General features: G+C 41.5%; 2 protein-coding genes across 2 annotated transcripts; one reads left to right on the top strand and one right to left on the bottom strand.

Moving 5' to 3' along the window:
- Positions 1-1,156: 1,156 nt before the first annotated feature.
- LOC109043703 (uncharacterized) lies at positions 1,157-12,734 on the bottom strand. The gene is given in 4 exon segments (XM_072296110.1): positions 1,157-5,537; positions 5,540-6,673; positions 6,757-8,706; positions 11,563-12,734. Coding segments are annotated over 4 exon segments (5,247 nt in total). The 5' UTR covers positions 11,617-12,734; the 3' UTR covers positions 1,157-3,428.
- Positions 12,735-19,502: 6,768 nt separating this feature from the next.
- On the top strand, positions 19,503-24,835 carry LOC109043687 (uncharacterized). The gene is made up of 2 exons (XM_019060980.2): positions 19,503-19,730; positions 23,904-24,835. Exons 1-2 carry the CDS (start codon positions 19,665-19,667, stop codon positions 24,213-24,215), a joined length of 378 nt encoding a protein of 125 aa, XP_018916525.2. The 5' UTR covers positions 19,503-19,664; the 3' UTR covers positions 24,216-24,835.
- The last annotated feature ends 1,383 nt before the right edge of the window (positions 24,836-26,218 follow it).

The following is a 26,218-nucleotide window of genomic DNA, read 5'->3' as shown; positions in this document are numbered from 1 at the left end:
CAATGGTAACATGTCTGCGTTTCAGAAAATGTTTGGCTTACCTCTACCTTTCATGGTTATTCTAAATTTGCGTAAAACTCCAGCCACCCTATAGCTACCTACGTACGAGTATTATTCGCTATTTCTGCTGATTTGGTATGATACTTAGATTAATTTTCTATAAGTCGGCATCGACATGAATGAGCTCCAAAAATATTACACCATTGATAACGAATACTCAGAAACTTTCTTAAGTAAAAATTCTAATTACTGTTGGGTCATGCGCAACCGCGAAACATTCAGTGTTTTGTTTGCTTCTCGTTTTTATTTTTCTTATGTATATATTTTTTTTATGAATTTAATTTTTTGACAATGCAAGCGTCGATTGTGAGTTTGTTACGGCATCAAGCAATACAAATTATTCGCAAAACACTACGTTCGATCAACCTTTGGGGGCACCTAAACCTTTAATGAAGAACAACTTCATCAGCCTATTAAAGCACACAATAAAATAACAACTTAATTTATGGAAAGGCTGCACAACAAAACAAAAGATTTGTTGTAAAACGAGTTTTTAAAAAATATCCCGGAACGCTTCTATAAATTTTTGACAATTCCATCTCTGAAGAATCAGGTCAAAGTACATGATTCTGTTAAATTCTATTTTGAACCTTAATTTCATATAAATCTGCAAATAACAGATTTAAAACAGTAATTCTAAAACCATGGATCTCAAAGTTCAGTGTTAACTCTTAATGCTCCCGAGACACGAATTTCGGTCATTTTTCGACCATCTTTCCTGACAGATCAAACATTTGATTTTGGCTGTCATTTATAAAAGATACAGTTTTTTAACGAGGTATCAGCCATTAATTTTTTTAGATGTGGATTTTCTTCTGTACCGATGAAGACAGGCCTGATTTCTTTGCTGATGGTCCCTTTTGAGATGAAAACATTCCCAGAAACATTCCCAAAGTTTTGTTTTTCTCTCTCTAACCGTTCAAAAGTTACCAGAGGGGGTACGGACTTCTGAGACACCCTGTATTAATAGTATCTTGTTAATTACAACGTTGGCTAGACTTTCAAACAAAAACCCGGTTCGAGTCCCGATAGGAGACCTTAATTTCACTGTAAATGCCTTTAGGGATTTGTTTCCTATATAATATCAAGAAAATAATTCAGAATAACATCTTTATTTAAATTAAAATATTAATTATGTGTCTTTTAATGCAGAAAATGTACTAATAGACGTTACTTACATTTCTAAGCAGCGTGAACCTCAATTGTAAAATAAAACAAGGACCTATCACATTCAAATTAATTTAACGCAGCATTTTCTTACACTTAAGATAGAAGAAAAAATTCAGAAGAAATTATCCAGTTATTGAAACCGTTGTAGATCTGTGCCTGGTCAAAGTCAATACTTATTAATCGATTTAAAAACATGGTATATTTCTTGGATCATTTATCAATGACGCACCAAATCACCATATTGTTTTGAAATATACTATACTTATTTCATTTTTATTCCTAACATGGTGATGGAACTTTCAGTGACAATTCTACCATTGACCATGTTTACAAAATTTTTCGTCATCCTTATCTGGCTCATGTCAAGGTGGATTATCAAACTCTACATTACAATTATTTAAGCACTGTATTTACATTATATTACAACGAATCTGTTCATTATTCCAAATGAAAGTAATCACAATATTAAACATTAAATACAAAAATTACATTTTCTTCGAGATCATCAACAACGTTATTTGGAACAATCGGTTGATCTGTATTGTGGTCTTATTGTGAACATTACCAATCGATGACATCATTATCTGAAGCCGACATTTAGGTATTCTAGGGTTTTTGGAACCAACCTCCCAAATGATTTTTAATTAGAAAGATTAGACCTGGATTGCATGAAAAAATTCAGCAAAGTCGATTATGCTCACCGTCTTCAGTGCCTACTCTACCAAAAAATCAAGGAGTCAGTTAAAAGTTGATGGGTGCAGTAAGACAGAATTTTCTTGAAATGTTATTATGACTTAAAGCGTCGTTAATGGAGTTGTTGCATGTGTGAGGGATTTGCGATTTGACTGTTGATTCTTATGTAAAAGTTCGCGAGAAACACGATGTGGCCACTGGTTTTCTCTGAAATTAACTCCCAAGCTCAAAAAAAGCTCTCAAGTTAATGCCAAAATGGAGGTGATATCCCACGCTATTCTGAGAGTCCACCTCTACATCAAGACAAACTCTCCATGCAAAGAAAGGGAGCAAATAAATTGACAAAGCTGCCACTTTATTTAGGGACTCCACAACTGAAAACACGGCAACCCTGCTAATGTATTTGCTCCCTATCTTTGCATGGAGAGTTTGTTTTGATGTAGAGGTGGACTCTCAGAGTGGGTGAGATATCCCCTCCATTTTGGCCTCACTTTGAGAGCTTTTTTTGAGCTTGGGAGTTGATTTCAGAGAAAACCAGTGGTACCATCGTGTGTCTCGCGAACTTTTACGTAAGACTCAATGGTCAAATTGCAAATCCCTCACACATGCAACATCTCCATTGTCGACAAAACTTTTTTTTTTACAGGTAAATCCGTGCGGATTTAAATTAAAGTCAGTGTTTTTTCTTTAGAAACACGTTGCTTTGTTACCGTTAAGTTTAAGTCTAAAAAACTTCTGCAAAATTGAAGTATCGCATATTTGAAGAATTATACAAAGTTTAAAAAAGTAATGCTCATAAAACATGGATATGTAAATCCGCACTGATTTAACAAAAAAAAAAACCTAAATTTTTGTTGATCAGAAACGACACTTTAAGTCAAAATAATATCTCAAGTAAAACAATTTCCGTATATTCTTTGGCGGCGGCAGCGGCGGCGGCGGGGGAGGGGGGATAAACCCACCCATATATGGGCATACCTCAGCCAAAAGCTAAAAACAGTTTTAATCATGGAGTCCACTCAACCATATATCAAATATTCTGTAGATTTGACAAAGACCGCACTTCTCGCAAGGTAACCGAGCACTCTCTCAGACTCATTTACTTTCCATTCAAATGAGCACTACTTCCAGCACTAAATGATACATACGAACATTAGCTTCATGATTGGAGCTCCCATAAGACATGCAAATGATAACTTCACCCACATCGTGTTGTATCTCATAATGACATAAAACGTATCGTAAATTTTGTAATAATGAAGCAAGCATGCATTCGTTTTCGAAACTACCTTTCATTCTTCAAAGAAGGAGACGAAGGAAAGATAGTACGAAACTTTTACTGTATACATTAAAAACTCTCGACATTAGAAGTGTCAATTGCTTGACGAAAGCAATAAATATGGCTGACGTAACAGAGCCCCCGGTTCCCATCCCAATTTCATTAGGAAACTCCAAATATCACACGTTCCTTAATGCATTAATACAGACCTGTTCTTTAGGTGATATTACTTGATATTGTATGCTTTAGTGGTCGTTGCCCCTGTAGTTGTTGCCACCGTCTTTGTTGCCTCGGTGGTGGTTGCCTCGGTGGTGGTTGCTTCAGTGGTGGTTGCCTCGGTCGTGGTTGCCCCGGTTGTGGTTGTCTCTGTCGTTGTTGCCTCGGTGGTGGTTGCCTCAGTGGTTGTTGCCTCAGTGGTGGTTGCCTCGGTAGTGGTTGCCTCTGTCGTAGTTGCCTCGGTGGTGGTTGCCTCGGTAGTGGTTGCCTCAGTCGTAGTTGCCTCGGTCGTGGTTGACTCAGTGGTGGTTGCCTCAGTTGTTGTCGCCTCAGTAGTTGTTGCCTCTGTGGTGGTTGCTTCGGTCGTGGTTGCCTCAGTCGTTGTTGCCTCAGTAGTTGTTGCCTCAGTGGTTGTTGCCTCTGTGGTGGTTGCTTCGGTCGTGGTTGCCTCAGTCGTTGTTGCCTCAGTGGTTGTGGCCTCGGTGGTGGTTGCTTCGGTAGTGGTTGCCTCGGTGGTGGTTGCCTCAGTGGTTGTTGCCTCGGTGGTTGTTGCCTCGGTGGTGGTTGCCTCGGTAGTGGTTGCCTCGGTGGTGGTTGCCTCAGTGGTTGTTGCCTCGGTGGTGGTTGCCTCGGTAGTAGTTGCCTCGGTCGTGGTTGCCTCGGTCGTGGTTGCCTCGGTCGTGGTTGCCTCGGTCGTGGTTGCCTCGGTCGTGGTTGCCTCGGTCGTGGTTGCCTCGGTCGTTGTTGCCTCAGTAGTTGTTGCCTCAGTGGTTGTTGCCTCAGTCGTTGTTGCCTCAGTAGTTGTTGCCTCAGTGGTTGTTGCCTCAGTGGTTGTGGCCTCAGTAGTTGTTGCCTCAGTAGTTGTTGCCTCTGTGGTGGTTGCTTCGGTCGTGGTTGCCTCAGTCGTTGTTGCCTCAGTGGTTGTTGCCTCAGTGGTTGTGGCCTCAGTAGTTGTTGCCTCAGTAGTTGTTGCCTCTGTGGTTGTTGCCTCAGTGGTGGTTGCCTCAGTGGTTGTTGCCTCGGTGGTGGTTGCCTCGGTAGTGGTTGCCTCGGTGGTGTTTACCTCAGTGGTTGTTGCCTCAGTGGTTGTTGCCTCGGTGGTGGTTGCCTCGGTAGTGGTTGCCTCAGTCGTGTTGCTCGGTCGTGGTTGCCTCAGTGGTGTTGCCTCGGTCGTGGTTGCCTCGGTAGTGGTTGCCTCGGTGGTGGTTGCCTCAGTGGTTGTTGCCTCGGTCGTGGTTGCCTCGGTCGTGGTTGCCTCGGTAGTGGTTGCCTCGGTGGTGGTTGCCTCGGTGGTGGTTGCCTCAGTGGTTGTTGCCTCGGTGGTGGTTGCCTCAGTTGTTGTTGCCTCAGTCGTTGTTGCCTCGTTCGTGGTTGCCTCGGTCGTAGATGCCTCGGTCGTGGTTGCCTCAGTTGTTGTCGCCTCAGTAGTTGTTGCCTCTGTGGTGGTTGCTTCGGTCGTGGTTGCCTCAGTCGTTGTTGCCTCAGTGGTTGTGGCCTCAGTAGTTGTGGCCTCAGTAGTTGTTGCCTCAGTAGTTGTTGCCTCTGTGGTTGTTGCCTCAGTGGTGGTTGCCTCAGTGGTTGTTGCCTCGGTGGTTGTTGCCTCGGTGGTGGTTGCCTCGGTAGTGGTTGCCTCGGTGGTGGTTGCCTCAGTGGTTGTTGCCTCGGTGGTGGTTGCCTCGGTAGTGGTTGCCTCACTCGTAGTTGTCTCGGTGGTGGTTGCCTCGGTGGTGGTTGCCTCGGTGGTGGTTGCCTCGGTCGTGGTTGCCTCGGTCGTGGTTGCCTCGGTCGTGGTTGCCACGGTCGTGGTTGCCTCGGTAGTTGTTGCCTCGGTGGTGGTTGCTTTGGTCGTGGTTGCCTCACTCGTAGTTGTCTCGGTGGTGGTTGCCTCGGTGGTGGTTGCCTCGGTAGTGGTTGCCTCGGTCGTAGTTGCCTCGGTCGTGGTTGACTCAATGGTGGTTGCCTCAGTTGTTGTGGCCTCAGTTGTTGTGGCCTCAGTTGTTGTGGCCTCATTGGTTGTTGCCTCAGTAGTTGTGGCCTCAGTTGTTGTGGCCTCAGTTGATGTGGCCTCAGTCGTAGTTGCATCGGTGGTGGTTGCCTCGGTGGTGGTTGACTCGGTGGTGGTTGCCTCAGTCTGGTTGCCTCGGTGGTGGTTGCCTCGGAGGTGGTTGCTTCGGTCGTGGTTGCCTCAGTCGTTGTTGCTTCAGTGGTTGTTGCCTCGGTGGTGGTTGCCTCGGTAGTGGTTGCCTCAGTCGTAGTTGCCTCGGTCGTGGTTGCCTCGGAAGTGGTTGCCTCAGTCGTAGTTGCCTCGGTCGTGGTTGCATCGGTAGTTGTTGCCTCGGTGGTGGTTGCTTCGGTCGTGGTTGCCTCAGTAGTAGTTGCCTCTGTGGTTGTTGCCTCGGTGGTGGTTGCCTCAGTGGTTGTGGCCTCGGTAGTTGTTGCCTCAGTGGTTGATGCCTCGGAGGTGGTTGCCTCGGTAGTGGTTGCCTCGGTGGTGGTTGCCTCAGTGGTTGTTGCTTCGGTCGTGGTTGCCTCAGTCGTGGTTGCCTCGGTGGTGGTTTCCTCGGTAGTTGTTGCCTCAGTTGTTGTGGCCTCAGTTGTTGTGGCCTCAGTGGTTGTTGCCTCAGTAGTTGTTGCCTCAGTAGTTGTTGCCTCAGTGGTTGTTGCCTCGGTGGTAGTTGCCTCAGTCGTGGTTTCCTCGGTAGTTGTTGCCTTAGTTGTTGTTGCCTCAGTTGTTGTTGCCTGAGTAGTTGTTGCCTCCGTCGTTGTTGGCTCGGTGGTGGTTGCCTCAGTCGTGGCTGCCTTGGTGGTGGTTGCCTCGGTAGTTGTTGCCTCAGTTGTTGTGGCCTCAGTTGTTGTGGCCTCAGTAGTTGTTGCCTCAGTAGTTGTTGCCTCTGTGGTTGTTGCCTCGGTGGTGGTTGCCGCAGTCGTGGTTTCCTCGGTGGTGGTTGCCTCGGTAGTTGTTGCCTCAGTGGTTGTAGCCTCAGTAGTTGTTGCCTCAGTAGTAGTTGCCTCTGTGGTGTTGCCTCGTGGTGGTGCCTCGTGTGGCCTGTGTGTTGCCTCAGTGGTTGCCTCGTGGTTGCCTCGGTAGTTGTTGCCTCGTGGTGTGCTTGGTCGTGTTGCCTCGTAGTGTCTCGTGGTGGTTGCCTCGGTGGTGGTTGCCTCGGTAGTGGTTGCCTCGTGTGTTGCCTCGTCGTGTTGCTCAGTGGTTGCCTCAGTTGTTGTGGCCTCAGTTGTTGTGGCCTCAGTTGTTGTGGCCTCAGTGGTTGTTGCCTCAGTGGTGGCCTCAGTGTTGTGGCCTCAGTTGTGTGGCCTCAGTCGTGTTGCATCGGTGTGGTTGCCTCGGTGGTGGTTGCTCGGTGTGGTTGCCTCAGTCGTGGTTGCCTCAGTCGTTGTTGCTTCAGTGGTTGTTGCCTCGGTGTGGTTGCCTCAGTAGTTGTTGCCTCAGTAGTTGTTGCCTCTGTGGTTGTTGCCTCGGTGGTGGTTGCCGCAGTCGTGGTTTCCTCGGTGGTGGTTGCCTCGGTAGTTGTTGCCTCAGTGGTTGTAGCCTCAGTAGTTGTTGCCTCAGTAGTAGTTGCCTCTGTGGTTGTTGCCTCGGTGGTGGTTGCCTCAGTGGTTGTGGCCTTGGTAGTTGTTGCCTCAGTGGTTGATGCCTCGGAGGTGGTTGCCTCGGTAGTGGTTCCCTTGGTGGTGGTTGCCTCAGTGGTTGTTGCTTCGGTCGTGGTTGCCTCAGTCGTGGTTGCCTCGGTGGTGGTTTCCTCGGTAGTTGTTGCCTCAGTTGTTGTGGCCTCAGTTGTTGTGGCCTCAGTAGTCGTTGCCTCAGTAGTTGTTGCCTCTGTGGTTGTTGCCTCGGTAGTGGTTGCCTCAGTCGTATCTGCCTTGGTGGTGGTTGCCTCAGTAGTTGTTGCCTCAGTAGTTGTTCCATTGGTCGTAGTTGCCTGGGTGGGGGTTGCCTCAGAGGTAGTTACGGTAGATGTCGTTGGCCCGGTGGTGGGTACTTCAGAGGTCCTTTCCTCAGTGGTCGTTGCCTCAGTGATCGTTGCATCAGTGCATGGTGGCTCATTTGTTGTTATCCCGGTCGTCGTTGCACTAGTGGTCGTTGCTTCAGTAATACATGTGGTAGTTTGTAAGGAATTAGGCGTCGTAGTGGTGGTAATGCAGGACCATTCGTGTTGATTCTTGCGGCAATCCTGTAACTGTTGCTGAATACAATGAATAGCTTCTTTGGCGTCCAGAAATGTTGACAGTGACACAATACATGTGTCAGGCAATACCACAGTGGTTTCAACGGTCAGACTGCACCCATTTAGCTTGGTTTTATTTAAATACATGTCAAATACCGTAAACGGAACTTCCGTGTTTGCATCCAAGATAACGGTAACGTCTTGCAACTGGGAGAGGCTTGCGTTGATTTTTAGGAACGTTTCGACATCAACTGTACATGTTCGGAGGTTTAGCATCACAGTCTTAGGGTCAATCTTCCGTTTACAGTGATTAGTGTAATCAGAATGGATCATGACTTTTTTGTACGCATCAAAGGGTACAAAAAGATTTTCAAAAACTCTCACTACCGTCAAGTTTTTAAGGGGGGCAAGATACTCTTCAAGGACTGAGTAATAAAGTTCAAAAGGCCCGCAAAGGAGGTTGCTCGTAATCAGATGTACATCATTCAAATTACAAAAACTGGCTTGAAGTATCTTCACTTGCTCTGAAGGCAACATTTCCCCGTCTATCATAACTTTGGTTGAGTTTGAAGGAAAACAAGAATATCCAAAAAAATTTATCACGGCATCAAAGACGCAAAATGAAACGTCAAGGTACGGCCCCAAGACAACTGTCAGTTCCTTGACAGGCATGGATGGGTACCGACATAGCAGCTCCTTGAATTCGCAGTATGGCATTTTATCACCGCAAGTGAACTTGACGTATGCGCAGGCAATGTTCTCAGCGGACCGAATGATCAGCTTCAATTCTGGCACCGGGATTGGTGTACCATCTGGTAGCACGATCGTGTTGAGCTGAGATTCTGTGATCTTCTTCGAGACGTCATTTCCTGCGCACTTTGAAATTACCGAGCTTATTTTACAAGGGTATTGTACAGAGCTTTGACAGATGACATTTTTGTGAGGCGTCAAGGATAGCGCTCCGCTTTGGACTTCTTTGGGTCGGAGTGGAAGTTGCTTGCGGTTCGATGACTTGCACTGAGACTGCGTTCCTCCGATATTTGACTCCAGGAACTGAGGACGGAGAACTCGACGGCTGGGACAATACTCGTAATTTGCATTCGAGGACTGAAATAAAGTCAGAGTTAGGTCAATTAGGTGCAAACGTTGATTCCATTTGGAAGTTTTTGCAAATATCTGAATGAGCCAGATTTTTTTTAATTAAAATAAATGTTAAAAATAGTGGACTGGGGATCACGTTATTGATGGGCATTTGATCATATTGGAAGATCTGAAATCAGTACCCATATTTCAGTCTATTCTACCTGTGAAAATAATAAGTTACAAGTGCAATACAAGTGCTCATCTTAGTATATTACCTCCATAGGTAATAATATACTCGGTAAATTATAACAGCTCCTTTATATTTTAGAAAGTATGGAAATAAGGAGAGCAGTTCTCTGATCAAGGAAAGGGCAAAGCACTAAAATACATTTACAATGTAAGTATCTGTCCAACCGTAGTAAACTGTTCTGATGTATCGCAATAAATAAAATTACCATCATAATGCGCGTGCATCAGTATGTCACCTTAATTTTATTTATTTTGTTTCCCCGTTTTAGATGCGATCATTCAGTCACGCGCACCGCGCCACAAAACCAGCTGTAAAATGGCCCACACGTCTATCCTATTGGTCCGAAGTAGGATTTTCTCGTTCAAAACAGGCACAAAGAGGCTTGCTTTGGAAATGGCTCAAGTTTTTTCATTGATTTCGTTTCTCTTTTTGTCTTTCCTCTTAGTTAAGGTACATTTTCTTGCCGAAAAATGCATCCCCGCTGTTCAAAGAAGATTCCCGTTTCACAAAACCTCTAAAATAGTTAATGCAAGACTTAAAAATGCGAATTATGTATCGATGCTCAAATGGATATATTTCTACCAAACGGAACTATGTGCATCAAGACATGAGCTCTGAGACCCATAAGAATATATACTTAACAGGGCTCACGTCATCATGCACATAGTTCCGTTGGGCAGAAATACGTCCAAATTAGGAACGTCTTGATTTCAACTTGCAATTTTTTAAACTTTTCGCAAATGGAGGCGCTTTCAATGAAGAATGGTACCTATTCAATTATTTTCAATTTGTAAAGCTTTCTTTACGACTTTTGCGCGTTTCGCAACATATCGACGATTCGACGGTAAAATTCTCAAACCACGTATTTCGTTTGCGGTGTGCAAAAATCTCCACTCCTATTATAATTTTTTAGAAGAGAACAAATCAACATTATTCCTTAAAGTTTCCTTAGAATTTGCTTTGCACGGAGAAGAAAAAGCAGGGAAGATTTCAAGAAAAGACGTTGAGTGGTGCTCCACGTAGAAAATAAAGTACTCATGACATGAGTCTGTAACGTCGCGGAGACCGAGGTACACAGTTTAGGAGTTTTACCGTTGATACTCTCTATGAGCTAAGCTTCGTATAAGCTGTAAGCTAAATTGCCACTCCACCCACTTTCCGCGCAAAAAACAAGCGAGATAATTTACTGTGAAATGTGGCAATCGCAAATAGTAATTATTTTGTATCAGCATCGATGTAGAGGCTTGTGAGGTAAAAAATCAAGGCAAATCAAGGGGGCGGCAAATTTTGCAATTTTTAAAAAAAATTGAATTTTGAAAAAAAAATTACGGACGAGAAAAGGCGACAATGTCTCTCATTTCCTGAGAGTATAGTCATTTCTAATTTTGTTGTTTTTTAGTGATAAAAGAGACAGCACCTTTCATTAATCGAGTTAAGAGAGAAACCAAACACGCAATTTAGCCTGGAACGGTGCGACTTAGAGAGAAATGATGACGAGGACTTGAGATGAAAAAGAGACGCCCTCGGCACGGCGGTCGGCATGTAACAGATATTAGCGCCTACAAGACTACACGAATACTTCACGCCTTGCGCCAAACACAGTGCGGTCACTGCGGTCAGCGTGAAACGGATAGCGCCTACAAGAATGCATGAATACTTCACGCATTGCGCCAAAGACAGTGCGGTCAGCGTGAAACGCTTAGCGCCTACAAGACTGCGTGAATACTTCACGAATTGCGTCAAACACAGTGCAGTCTGCGCGGCGCGGCGCGGCGGCGGAAGTTAAAATCATTAAACTACATCTATGTTTGTTCTTTCATAATTTGTTCGTTCATTTCTTATGAATGGAAGGCCTTGTCCACACAGAGATAGGTTTACGGAACTTAACTTTCGCGCAAAGTTCCGTGAAATTTTGCTAGCAGTGTTAACAGGGCTTTCCCAAAAAATATGTCCAACACGAGTAAACGATTCTTATGCACCCTTCCCCCGCTGGCACGCTTACTTGATGGTTTTTATTGGTATTTCAAAATGGACGAGGAGGGGGCGGCAAAATAAAGGCGGCCCATGGGCGGCAAGTAGGTGAATCCGGCCCTGCCATCACGTTAAATTTTGCTATATTTACTCTACAAGATTGATCGACTTTGGACCAGGAAATATTGAAAAATTGCGCTTAGGGGGGGGGGGGGGTCTGATTTTTCAAAGTTTTCCGGACCTCTCTTCTTGCAGGAGTGTAGGGGATATTCTTCTTGCCAGGTGATATATCATATCGGTGCCCCTTAACCAAAAGGCACCTAACATTTTTGAAAAAAAAAATCGAGATAAAGTCGCTTGGGAAATCTCCAAAAACGGCTCCGTGTGTGTGAAAAACTTGGTAGCCTTATTTTACGCCGGTTATGAGATAAAGAATTCAAAAAATTTCGATTTAAATTAAAGTTAATAGGGCCGGCACGCGGTTTTCCTATGATATCTCGGAATGGCTATAGAATGGAGTTAAGCACCTCCTGGCTGTCGGATCCTAAAAGAATCTATAACCACAGAAGTGCGAGCTGCTCCAGCCTTGAAAAGTTTCATTAGGCACCGAACAAAAGGTTAGGGGGGAACATTATTTTAAAATGAGGGAGTTTACTTACCAATAGTAGACTAGCAAAAAAAATTCCAACTAGTATGAGACGTTTGAGCACCATTTTTGATCGTATTAAAAAAAAAGGCCAAGATACTGCAACCTCCGCGGGTTGCTGTATTTTTCTTTGTTTTCGAGTGCAAGAACGTGTATTATAAACAAAATCACAGGAATTCGTCCTCACTTCTGTCCATCGTATTCGCCCATTAAAACTGATTGTAAAGGTTTAATGGTTGTATTTATAACCGTTATGCTTCACAAACCCCTAAACTTATCGCGAGGATGACTGCCAACGATTATAAATTCGCTTGCAATGTGTCTTCTAAGAGGCTCCAGAAGTCACTCATCTCGCATAAAAATTAGCAAAAACTAGCTTCATTGTTTCCAAGGGGGACGATCAACATCAAAAGACAGGTTCGCAGAACTAAAGATCGGGTTGTATTAAATCAATTACTCAGTATCTTATCAATTTGCAAAGCGTGGGATCTCGTTGATCAACAAACATTAATGGAAAAAATTATCAAGCCAGCAGGATGGTGATTCTGGACTGAGCGCCCCGCAAATTTTTACCGTCAGATTCTTTTGGACGGCACGAGGAAAGTTGCAGTTTCGAGTGGTAGTGGATATCACATGCAGCTGTAAAGAAAGACTTTTGTACATCTTAGATATATACGCTGGCGTAGAAAAAATATTTATCGTGAACATGAACTTCGTCGATGCAAGTGTTCCGATCTTGCAACAGCGCAGGTGCACCCGAGGAGGGATGCTGTGGGTGACTGACGTCATTATCAACAAATTGATGGACAAGTGTGAGAACTATCCGTAGATAAGTTAAGGAGATTTGAACGCAAATCAACGGGAGATCAAAACTGCTCCTCTTTATACGTTAAGCAATTTGAAGTAATTTTAGGTCAACTTTAAACGTTGTTGTACGTTTTATGTGTATCTTAAATTCTGATTTATTTTTATCTGCATCTTATTGTCCTGGAGATTATTCTTAAGCACTCGCAACAGCTTAGACATGGATGAAAAAAATTGCAGGTGCATTACAAGTCTGGAGAATAACCACGATGGCATCTTATCTTGAGAGATAATTCCAAAAAACCCTCCGACATCCTATTTTCCCGACCAACCAGACTGTCACGTGCTGACCAAGTCTTAGCTCGCGTCTATGTTTTTGCCACAAATCGACGGTGAAACTCCCAAACCACGTATCTCTTTTGCGGTGTTTAAAAATCTCCGCTCTTATTATTACTTTTTTTCTGGAAGCGAATCAACATCATTTCGTGAAGTTTTCACAGAATTGTCTTCGCACAGAGCAGAAAAACCACAGATATTTTAGAGAGTGTACGTTGAGTGGTACCACCGTGGTGGTGGTGGAGGGGGAGATCAGACGGTGTAATCTGCCCGATGATTTGTGGGAGGATCGATTCCGATGGCGATTTGGAGTCGCAGAGCGCTCTAGTGCGCTGAGGTAGCGGCTTGATATGTATATGTATGTACGTTGAGTGGTTTTTCTCTCAAAGAATAAAGTATGACAGTAAGTCTGCAACGTTGCAAACCGAGATACGTGGTTTGGGAATTTCACCGTCGAAATGCTACATTTCTCTCGAGCATCAATATCTCACCCAGGAACCCCCCCCCCCCTCCTCTCACTTGCCTACCTTTTCCCCCCAAATTTTTCCCACCATTTTCTGACAATTTACAGTACAAGCAAACTAATTTATTTGAGGTAAAAGCAGAATGACTCGTTTTCTTTTATTTTAGGCAAAAGAGAAAATAATTAACTCTTAATTGATACAAAATAATTTTATTTTATAGCAAATCCGAAATGGTGCTAGGTGAGAGCTAGTGATAAATTCAATGGCGGATTGATGAATTTTTATTTAACTATTGCGAGCTTGATTTAAGCGCCCGTCGAAGGTCTTGAGGACTCCCCAAAGCTGAGAGAGGATACCCATAACAGAAAATAGAAAGAGGTAAAAATTACCAACTCAGATTTTGAAAAATCGTAATTTACGAACAAAAAATTGTTTGGATGGGAATTTTGCTATCTAGAGTAATGAGCAATGATGATGCAAGAAGTATTTGAAAAAAAGACTGCTTGCAGACAGAAAAGCTTAGCAAGACGAATTTAATCATTCAGCGTATGTAAGTATGTTCGTTAAGCGCGACACAAAAATTAGAGAATAAAATTGTGGCATAGAAAGATAATGACAAAAAGTACAGCTTGTCATGAAACATGGGGTTAAAACTAAAAAAATAAATTGATCAAACGGAAAAATCACTTAAAAGTTTTCTAACCGAGTAATTGCATACCTACAGCTCTGTTCCATCGAAGCAAATTCAAAACCTTAAGGTGATTCGATGGAGGCCATGTTTTATGTCAGAGCGACGTGCAATATATCGCATCGATTTGTTCCATAATTTCAGCTACTTGTCATTTGTTTCGAATTTTGAGATCGCACTTCTGTTGTCATGAGACTGAAAAATTCATGTACCAAAGACAGAGAAATTCAACGAATTAAATGCGTGGTTTTTTTTAGAGAAAAAATATCGCATTCGAGTGCAGTTTCAATATCAGTTTCGAATGCGATATTTTTCCTCTAAAAAAACCACGCCTTTGTTACGTAGAAACTCTTTGTCAAATTTGGTACATGAGTTCTTCAATCTCATGACAACAGTAGTGCGATCTTGAATTTTGAAACAAACGACAAGTAGCTGAAATTATGGAGCTAATCGATGCGATATATCGCACGTCACTCTGACACAAAAAACGGCCTCCATCGAATCACCTTAGCTGCGAGATAAATGTGTGTTTATCAAATAGATAACTATTCGCGCTCCCTAGTATGTTTCTTGCCTATAGGCAGAATTGAAGGCGAACCGATGTCTATCAATAGGCTCACGAAATCTAGTATTTATTATGGAGGGATCCACCCAATTTTGAGGTTTATGATGGACTTTTCATTCCCTTTATTTGCTCTCTCAGGTAGATTTATTGTTTGTTCATTCAATTTAAATATGAAAGTGGTCAATTACATATTTTTTGAATAGCTCACTTTTCGTATTCTCCTGGGGATTTTCTCTCACGAGGGGATTCAATGAATCCATTCCCTATTCATCCAAACATTTGAACAGGGGCCTGGGGGTATTTTAATGAATAATTTGGAAACCACATTGAATATTACGATGTGCTTACGTTTCCTTTTGAATAATTTCTTTCTAGCTTCCGGCGAAAAAGACCCTAAATTTTGGACCTCTGGGTTCTTTGAATATCTGGTTGAAATTTCAATGTTTTAAAGTATGTTAACTGGGGGTTTATTGGAACGCTAACAAATCAGAGAAGTGGCTTGCCTTATGCAACTTACTAATAAAAAAAATAAAAAAAAAAAATCCTCATGGTTGCTCCCACTTAGCTACGTTCCTGGAAATCCACCTTGCGGAACAAATACGTAAATGGACGTAATTCTATCAAACGGAACTATGTACATTAAGACATGATCCCTGAGACCCATAAGAATACATGCATAACAGGGCTCACGTCATAAAGCACATAGTTCCGTTTGACAGAAATACGTCCAAATAAAAAATGTATTCATGAATGGATCACTAAAGTTCATGTTCAGCTGTAGGAACTTCCGTGAAATAAAGGACTTGAACCAGTAAATTCTTTATAGAATCACTACTAAATTTTGAAATACCTGATTAAGCTATTCAATTTCAAATATCCACTTTTTCCCTCAATAAATTAAGCAATGAAATGAAGATTGCATTGAAGGAGTTGGCGTAATAGGTTCAGATATTCCCCCACCCTCAATTATTTACGGCAGAATTGCGAATACGTGTGATGCAAGCAGCCTGTCCTGCCGTGCTAAGGAAGAACCTCGTACGAACATTCGAGAGTTGCCAAATTTTCTTCGATAAAATGTATATTTTTGAGGAAATTTATGAATATTTTTCCTTGAAATTTTCAGGAACTTCAGGTGAAGTTGCGAACAAAATTATCTACAAAATTGAAGGGAAAATATTTATAAATTCTCCCAAAAGTTCGTGATTTACCAAAGGAAATTTGGCATCGCCTGAAGGTTCATACGACGTTTTCCCTTAGCACGGTAGTGCTGTAGTCTGATTGTCCAGGTAAGTATGTGGATTTTTCTCAATCTGACATGACACATACCGACGACTCATAGTCGTGCTAAATCTTCACAGCAAATGAAGTCAAGTTTAAATTAGTCAAGTGATCTCCATTTGCAAAATGCCTCCATTTTGCAAAACCACGTGATCCGTGCAAATGAGGTGAAAAAATATTGACGAGATAACGTGCCATCTGCTTGTGAGACTGATTATCTAGACTTTGCATCCAGCATTGCAGTTATGCCGCTTAAATTACATAATAATAAGTGAGCCTACTTACGCGAGGATGAATGATCTACAAATGAGCAGTTCTGTCCTAGAAAACCACTTACAAGATATCTTGAAGGGGAAAAAACTTTTGAGCGCACAGCACCGGCTCACAGTGAATCGAGTCAATTAGAGAGGTCGGACATGAAATTTTTTACTAAAACTGCAAATTTTGATGTTTATTTCGTCACAATTTAAATTTCAAGGCATTCTTGCACAGGAAAATTTCACGAGGAAACAAATACAGCCACTTTTAGAACCGCATATTTTGTATAAACGGAGTTATAAGCGTTTTAAGTTTTCCAATTTTGTCCGACCTCTCCTATTGACTCGATCCACTGTGCGGCTGCAGCCGTTTTTCCAAAGTTTCTCTGCCCTCGGATATCACTAAACTTTGAAAGTCTAACGAAATATACCTGGCTCATCATACATATATATCAAATCTTTTTTTACCATGTTGCCTATTTTTTGACAAAGATTAAACACAAAGATGAGAGGCTAACATTGAATCGGTCAGTTACAAAAGGGATCAAACGCCAAAAATGAGAGTTTGAGGAAAATGGAAATAACCGTTTTAATTGGCCCCTTCTAAATCCCATAGCTCTAAAGTATTAAAGCGATGGGTTACTTAGTCACATTATTAATTAATCAGCAATTTAAAACGAGTTGGTTCATACAGTTTCTACCGTTTTTCCGTGTTTTTATATCTGGCGCTTGAGCCGTGTTGTAACTGACCGATTCAATTTCGGGAGCTTCTAAGCCTGCCTGTCCCGAACCGTACGCTATGAAGGGACGTCAGTAACCATCTAGATGAACGTGTATCTATACTTAAAGCTGGGATCTCCCCAAAAACTGGAAAATCTGAAACCAAGGTAATTAAAACTTCTTTGAACGAACTATCAACTTTTTCAACAGATGGGCTGCCTTTGACGGAGACAAACTCGTTCCACATACTCTCATACTGGAGTACACAGATGCTTCCCTGGGAAGAAATCCTGCTTCAAACCTATTGATGAATCGATGTTTCTTAACTTGAACTACATGCCTCTGATGCCACATGCGTTTTTCTCGCTCTCGAGATGACCTACTTTAAGAAGCCAACTGCCCAAATGCCGCATGCCCAAATTTACCTTTACCGCTGAGATATCCTCCCTCCTCAAAAACATGGTCTGTTAGGCGCAATCTTGCCGCACCAGTGGCGAGGCATGAATGATCGATTATCGATATTCCCCCATTTAAGTTATGGTAAAAAATCGATTATTCAGGTGTTCGTTGCAAACACCCTGTTTATCGATCCTTTTCCATAGGTTTAAATGGCAGATTAATCGATGTATCGCAAAGCACTCGACGCTACTGCTTGCCGCTAGTCAAGAACACGGGGAAGGAGAGTGGCTCCTTTTCGTAACGGTCAGTATGCACCTCTCTATCCTGTATTAACTCCTGTTAAGCATGATGTAGTGCAGGGCCAGATTCACCTATTTACCGCCCCCCTCTCATTCGTTTTGAGACTCGATAAAAACCATCAAATGAACGTGCCAGCGGGGGAGGGGTGCATAAGACGCATTTACTCGTGTTGAACTCATGTTTTGGGAAAGCCCTAGCTGTCAACACTACTAGCAAAAGTTCACGAAACTTTGCGCGAAAGTTAAGTTCCGTAAACCTATTTCTGAGTGGACAAGACCCTCCATTCATAAGAAATGAACGAAAAAATTATGAAAGAACAAACATAAATGTGGCTCAATGATTTTAACTTCCGCCGCCGCGCCGCGCAGACCGCATTGTGTTGGACGCAATGCGTGAAGTATTCACACAGTCTTGTAGGCGCTATGCATTTTGTGCTGACCTCATTGTGTTAGACGCAATGCGTGAAGTATTCATGCAGTCTTGTAGGCGCTAATATGTGTTACATGCCGATCGCCGCGCCGAAGGCTTGTCCTTTTCATCTCAAGTCCTCGTTATCATTTCTCTCTAAGTGGCACCGCGCTGTTCTAGGCCAAATTGCGTGTTTGGTATCTTTCGTAACTCGACTTATTGAGGGTGCTGTCTCTTGTATCACTAGGAGACGACAAAATTAGAAATTACTATACTCTCAGGAAATGAGAGATTTTGTCGCCTTTTCTCATTTGTAATTTTTTTTTCAAAATTCAATTTTTTTTATACCTACACTTTAAAAAATTGCAAATTTTTGCCGCCCCTTAGATTTGCCGCCATGGGCCGCGGCCCGTGTGGCCACCCCCTTAATCCGGCCCTGATGTAGTGGCCCGAAATTAAACGTGATAATATGAGTGATTGGCTTCAAGTAAAATTTTATATTTTACCTATATTTTTTAACTTTTTCCAGTCACCCATTTCAAGATTTGTTGGTAAAGCGCTGACTTATGGCTTACTTTCGAAAATCTCGGTTGAGGAGAGTTTGACATCGGTGAAGATTATAATTCATAAGTTTAATTAAAGCTCCGACGTCGAAATGAGGGGCTTGGAGGACAAGGCGCACAAGTGCAGTTTTTCCGATTTCGAGAAATACGTGTTTGAAGTTCCGAAATCACACAGAGCTTTATGGTGGAAAAAAAGTTCAAACTGACTTTTTGATGCTTAAAAATTGGAATTTGGGTACGAATTTGTTACAGAATATGCATTCAGGACTAGTATTACTTGAAATTTTTTATATCTCAATTTTTTCAGAAACTGCACTTATAAATGCCTTGTTCTGGAAGCCCTCAAATACAGTTTGCTAGATCAAACGTGTTTGCACTCAGATGCTTACAGGATTTTTATTTTTGTTTACTGCGAAAGGTTCAACAAGAATTACTTTGGGTAAATTCCCCTGTTGAAGTTTATTTGCATAATACTTATTTTTTCATTCCCGTTATGTTTATGCAAGGAGACGATATTTGCCACATTGGAGGTATTTATATTTATTAATTTCAGTTAGTTTTGGGAATAAAAAAAATAGGTCACTTTTTCTCTTTAAATTACTATGTTTATAGATGTAAATTAAACGTTTTTTCTCCAACATTTTCTCGGTCTTGGGGATTAGGTACCCCGTCCTTGTTCTCGCCATACCAATCGTTTTTTTAAATTGAAGTAAAATTTCGTTTGCTGGAAGAAATTCAAGTTTAATGTCGATTACCATAAAATACTGTATTATCCGCATCAGCAGTTTTCACCGCATATTTCAACGTTCATCATCATCTTCATTATCGTCACCATCATACTTCTGGTGTCGAGCACGATAAGGGCCCTTTTCGCAAAAACCTCGAATTCAGGTATCCGCAGTTATTCTAATGATACCCGCCTACCTTTCAATTGCCTTCATAAAGGAAATTGTCAACGTCATAAATTGGAGTGGCGCCCTCTTGTCGCTATTGACCGTCGAAAAATGTATTAATTTTAAAAATATATAAAATCCTAATTTTACATGTTTAGAATTTTAATTGTTTTTAGACAGCCCCGCTTGGCAAAACTGGAGTGAGTGAGTCTTTGACATGGGTGGCCGGAATCTCAATTTTGAAGTAAGATCAGAGCCAGAGGTCAAAGAATCCAAAGGTTAAAGATAAGCGAGAGGTGATCAACAAGAGTCCATCCTACTTTCATTAACTCGATCATTCAGTCAAAACCCAACGACGCAGCTACCAACTCTGAGTGATCAGTTTCTTTTTTAAATTGTTTAAGTTTCTCATTTTTGTTTATCAATATTAAACTATAAACATGAGTTTCAGCCGGAAACACGTCTCCCTCTTGGTGCTCGCCGCCACCGTTGCTGTTCTTGCCTTGGTAAGTAATCGCTTCTTGTGAAGTACTGTTCTCGAACAAGATGAAGCAAAAAAGAAAGTATTAATGTCATTGTGGAGAGTCCCAGATAAAGTGATTCTATCTCACATTTTTCTCAAAATCAAGAAATGGTAGGGTGGAAAAGCCCTCAGAATTAGCAGGGTACCTACGTGTTATTCCATAAATTGCAGGAGTTGAGGAGTTTGCATTTACCAGTCTATGACAATTGATACAATAGGTCAGTTGCGCTGGTCACAAAATCGTGTTTTGATGCTTAATTCTTGCAGATTACCTAGAAATAATACGATCCGTCCAAACCGATATTTTCTGCGTTCAATATTAACCGAGATACCGCGCTTTGAAAAGAAGGGTTTTTGACGTCATCCATCCGCGGTAGTGACACCCTTGGTTTCTTCCATCAAAAGAAACCGCGTGAAGAAACCGTCATCCACCGCGGTTGAGTACCGCGGTGGATGACGTACCGCGGTGGATGACGTACCGCGGTGGATGACGTACCGCGGTGGATGACGTACCGCGGTGGATGACGTACCGCGGTGGATGACGTACCGCGGTGGATGACGTTATAAACCGAATTTTTCAAAGCGTGATATCTCGGTTAATATTGAACGTAGAAAGTTGCGGTTTGGACGAATATTTTTGGCTAATCTACAAGAATCAAGCATCAATATACGATTTTGTGACCAGGCAACTGACCCATTTACGATAAACATCACATTTTCCCTGATGAAACTTGCCGTTTAATTTGATTAGTATACAATTAGTAATCAAATTAAGTAGCAAGTTTTATCAAGGAAAATGTGATGCATATCGTAAATGGGTCAGTTGCGCTTGCCCTTGACACTTTAAGTTCTGATCATTAACATGAGGCTGGTGTGAATGGACCACATTTTGCAACAAAGAAACACTATTTCTGGCTCATTTTAGAACAACATATATGCCATTGGTTTCCCTATGTAGAAAAGTGATTTTATGGAAGAGCCGGATATAGTGATTCCTTATATTGCAAAATGTAATCCAAATAATACATACTTTGATACTAAAGACCTCTTTTTGATACCGCTCGGGTCCAAAAATCAATGTGAAATTCAATTATTCTTTCAGAATGGGGGGGGGGGGGGCTATTGAAGTTATGGCTTTTAAGGAAACTTGATTATTAACTAGGTATAAGTGAACTTTATTTTGCAACTATAGGAACCACAAATTCTGGCTCAGCCGTAAAACATTTGATGTACATATCAGGAAACTTATGGCACATACCTACGTCGTTTCTCGATTGAGTCAGCGACTGTTCTTCCGAATTGCAAAATGTAGGCCAATTGTCCTCGTGTAGCATGAAAAATTAATTGTTGGTTAAAAGAAAATTGAAAGTTCAGTAACAATTCAGTAGAATATGACTATCAGTATAGCTATTTATTAACGGTTAGCCTACTGGACTGTTTGGTTAATGAACGGTTATTGATTGGCATTGAATCATTAAGGAACGGCGAGTTGACAGTTCGTTGTTTTTCGGTCACGCCTACTGCCGAACAATATTCCATGGTTCTTTACCTTTTAAATAGTTCTTATTCATGACTGAAGTAAAAACATAGAGTACATAGAGTTGTAATGCAAGCGTCGAGAGAGCTGGCGCCATGTTCTGGTCGACGAGTTCCGAGCACGGTGTGCGCCGAGCTTCGGTCACTTTTTCGATACATGCTCGATCCAAAATGGCGGTGTAGAATACGTAGGAATTCCTATCTTCTATTACATCGGATGGCCGGGTCCTCGTGCATCGAAAATAATCGATTATGTATCGAAAAAGTTACCCGGCGTGACACGGGAGTATCGGAATTCGGGACCTGGAATATGCTTAAAAGTGGCGCCAGCTCTCCCACTTACATTACGACTCTATGTACTCTATGAGTAAAAGCAAAAATGCGTGATTTGGATTGCGTATTCACCTATCTACGTACGTGTTTCATCTTTTGAAAGGAAAACTATATTACCAGCAGTCTATTTTGTAAACTGCTGTCTACCATGCAGATTTTCGATTTAGTTTTTATCTCCTTTCCTTCAAAAATATTTGCCGAAAAAATACGAGGGTTCGTTAAGAGGTATATGTTTACTAGGGGGCTACGCCCCCTGGCCGCTACGCGGCCCAACCCCCTGAAGGCGCTCCGCGCCATCAATGGGCCGCTTCGCGGCCCTATTTTTACCCTCCTATCAGTGTTATATAGTTTTATTTTTACCCTAAAAAATTACGATATAAGGTATATTTTAATTTTAAACTTTACTTAAAATTACTTTAAAATTAAAAGGACGCGTTTTGGAATGACTGCTTGATGAAATATTGCAGTAAAACAATGAACAATGGTAAAGTCAAGTAATAATTTAGATTTCATGAGTCGGGGATCGAACCCACACTGAGTTCACAGAGGACGCATTCGACGTCTTAGACGACTCAGCCACCTCTCTACATGAGACCGTAGGTGCGAATCTTGTGTACATAAGTGTAGAGCTGATCCGCAGGCTACACAGCTACCTACTGCGCAACCTCCTTAACCACTGCGCATCCTCCCGCGCATAGCGGTAGCAGTACCAGAGCATTCTGTAAACTCAGTCACTTTTATAACGTGATTTTAAAAAAACCTGGGTCATTTTTCCAAAATCTGATTAAAGCGGGCTCATCTAGGGCCAATTACCTGTCGATTTACGCAAAAATCATGGAAATCGGCCCGGTAGAACGCTCAAACGAACTATGACAAAAAGTATAAATTTACATTGTTTAAATGGGAGAATTCGCAACTTTACCACGAAATATAAAAAAACCTAGGCCATATTTTGAAAATCTGAAAAGAGTTGGCTTATCTAGAGACAATTGTCCGTCGATAGCCGCAAAAATCATGAAAATCGGCCCGGTAGAACGCTGGAACTAAGCGTTACCAGTTTCGCAAAATTAGGAGGTCTTGGAGCTTATAGTATAGATGTGATCCATATCTGATACACTAAACCTACTTAGATACATCAAATCTATATTAGAATCTCAGGCCGTGGTAGCTTGCATCGGGACATGAATGTTTTTTTTTTTTATGAAATGGCAAAAGTACTGGTGCAACCTGCCACGCAAAATTGAGCTTTAAGTTTACCATGGACTGATTTTCAAGTTCCGTAAACAATCATTCTCCTCAAATGTTTTAAAAAACGGCTTTTTGAAAAGTACCAGACTAGGTCAAAGGTTAAAACATAAAATTTAAGAAACTCACTTGTCAGAAAATTTTAACAATCCGACGCGTTTCGACCATGAGGATCGATTAATTATCCTAGCCTTGATTAAACTGAAAGTAAACAGATCAAAGAGAGCAATGCGTTCCATTGCACGATTGCCTATCGCCTGGCTTGTAGGCGCCTCACGCGATTGGCTTTAACTCGTGCCGACCTGGACATGACCTAGTTTGACCGTATCTAAGCAAACAGTCCTGAGCATTGCTGGTTATTTTAGATTAATTTAGGTTAGTTTTTTTCATGAGCACTAACGATCAACAATGAACTGTATGGCTATTTTGTTTAATCATTGATTTGTGATGCCAATCGCTTTGTTGCACTTGAGAGGCACAAACAAATTAATTGCATTTCAGCAGGTAAAACTACCCAAAAATAACGATGAGCTCGTCGAAAATGTCTGAATTCAGTGAATTCCACCCCTGAACCCATAATTTTGGTTTTCTTTACGTAATTCAAAATTTCCTAAGCTTGAGGACACTGTTTTCTACGTCGTTTGCAACAAGATTTGCAAATGTATTGGTGTTCATCTCTCTCACGTGTAATTCCTGCAGTCTTAGTTTGTTTCCTCCTCAACTACAAAATGAGGCAAAATTTTGCGTTAAGGAGTAGATTTTAGAATTTTTGACGTGCTTACTCATATTACATTTTGGACAGTATTACCTCCTGTAAATTAATTCATTTATGTGTGTGCAACGATACTCGTGGACGAAATGATCGATTTCCTTGGCTCAATTGTGGGCAGGACAGCCATAGTTCGATGTCGTCTTTGCGGTTTGCTTCAAAAATTTCCCAGTCTTTTACTGTAATTGCTGAGCCCTTCAAAACCATGAATTTACAAAAAAATTTACTTTCACTTTTCTTTAATTTTTTTTTTTTTTTCATTTGGGTTCTCAGGTCATGCCTCAAGCAGCCGGTGAAGATCAAGTTCATCAAGGCCTGGATAAGCTTGGTGAGGACACGAAGAAATTTTTGGATGGTGTTCAGAAGCAACTTAAAGACGCTTATGATGGACTGAGTCCAGAGACAAAGCAAAATATCGCTAGTGTCCATAAGACCCTCGAGGATACAGCTAAGTCAATCAAGGAGAAGACTACATCTGCCCTTGAGAGCGCTAAGGTCGACGAAAATGTTAAGGCTTTCCAGGCCAAAATAGGTGAACTCTATGAAAATGCCAAGAAAGGTTTGGAGCCACCCAAGAGCAAATAGATTAATCTCCTTAAATAAAAAAATAATACAAATAAGAATACCATTTTTGAGAAAACCACTGTAATCCCTAGTAGCATAACGTCGCAGTTAAAAAGAAAAAAGGAGAGGATGAGAACTTAAAAAACTCGTCAATTTTAAAAACTGAACCTATAAAAAACCGGTAAAGTTTATATTTTAGGAAACCCTCTTGTGGAATTTCTTAAAGTAAACCTTGAGTAAACAAGTGTTGAAAAACAGTTTGAAGATCCTATGTGGCTATTTACCGCTTAAAATATTTTGAAACATGTTAAGAGAAGAAAACGCACAGAGTAGGTAAATGGTGGTATTTTATTCAGATGTGTCTACGCAAATGTTGCCGAGAGGTGAATTTCACTTTGAAAAAATAACAAAAAAGAGTTTCCCGAGAAAAAATTTAGAGCAAATATTTTAAGAGTTTTTGAAAATTGTTTTCTCAATATCATTGCTACTGATGAATTTTCTCTATACATTATCGATCAGCTAAAAAAATAATGATGCTAGTATTAAAATTGTGATAAAGTGAAACAATTTATGCTCATAATTTCTAGACCTCATATTTATTGTACCTTGAACATGTAATAAAAAATGAGTCACTGTTATCATCCGTTGCCTTCTTTTCTACGAATACACTTAAAAGAAACAAATAATAATTTGGCCCGAATACTGTGAGTAATGGGCTGGTAGAATTAGTGTCGGGCATATAAAACGTTATTTTAGCGGAAGACTAAGTCAAAAATTCTTAGATCTTAGTTCGAGACTTAGCCGCAGGTCCGAAGGCCAAAATTCACAAAAATTGGCGTTTTCTAGTGTCTCATACATAAGATTTCATGCTGAGTCCCAAGGTGATGCTTGACCATCTGCACATATTTTATCTCTGATGATCTTAAATAACAGATTCAAAGCTCATGAGCCGTCACACTGAAGCAAAGCATGGAATCTGATTAGGGACACTGGAATACACTAATTTTTGTGAAAGTTGGCCTTTATGTTGCGTGAACTTCTATCAGTTTGCCGGCTTCCAGGACTTTATGCCCACCTACCTTTCGTCCATTAAATAAATGTCCATCGCTATTTATGTCCACTAAGCGTTTAGTCCAGTCTTTATTAAGTCCACATGATTTAATGTCCAACCATGAATAAGTCCAAAATTGTCCAAATTGTGGACATGTTATGTCCACATTTTTTTCCTCTCATTCAAATGACAGGAACCACCTCAAAAATAAATGCATACTACTACTACCTTCTTTCTTAAAAACATTTCACTCATGAATCAAGTCATGAAAGAGAACAGACTCTAAGAGCAGATAAAAGCATATGTTCATGTGTACACTGTGCGGATATGATAAGATGAAAACCAAAGCGGGAGCCAAGGAAACGCCCGAATGACAAATTAAACATTTTTCAGTAACAGATGCAGTCAAAATTGAAAGTCCTCTTTTACTAGTTATTTCGTGCGCCTTCACTCTTGTAGGATACTATGCAACGCCTCTGACGCGAAATAGTTGCTTAAAGCGTTGCGGCGCGGCAGGCAACCAGCGTGACACGCGCATAGGCGCCTACAAACCTAACGGGATACTTCACGCGTCGCGCAACGCGTAAAGTATCCCGTTAGGTTTGTAGGCGCCAGTGCGCGTTCTGCGCTGCTATCACGCCGCTCCGCTCTGTGTTTGGCTCTAATATTTAAACTCACAGAGTCAGCGTTTTTCATCTCATGATTTTGAAATGTTTGCACTATCTGCATTGATTATTCCCTTTTAAACTGATGCAAAAGAAATATGTACTACTGAAAAATATAATGTGATATTTAATATATTAAATATACTACAACTGCACCTGTTACCCCCATGGCGTGACGTGAACAATCGATTATCGATATTTCCCCATTTGAAGCTATAGCAAAGGATCGACTATTAAGGATTTGTCACGAAAACCCTGTTTATCGATTCTTTTCCATAGGTTTAAATGGCAGATCAATCGATGTATCG

Source organism: Bemisia tabaci, chromosome 2 (assembly GCF_918797505.1).
Source record: "Bemisia tabaci chromosome 2, PGI_BMITA_v3".
NCBI classification, from domain to species: domain Eukaryota; kingdom Metazoa; phylum Arthropoda; class Insecta; order Hemiptera; family Aleyrodidae; genus Bemisia; species Bemisia tabaci.
Note: the sequence above shows the minus strand (reverse complement) of the source record. Positions and strands in the feature narration are given on the sequence as shown.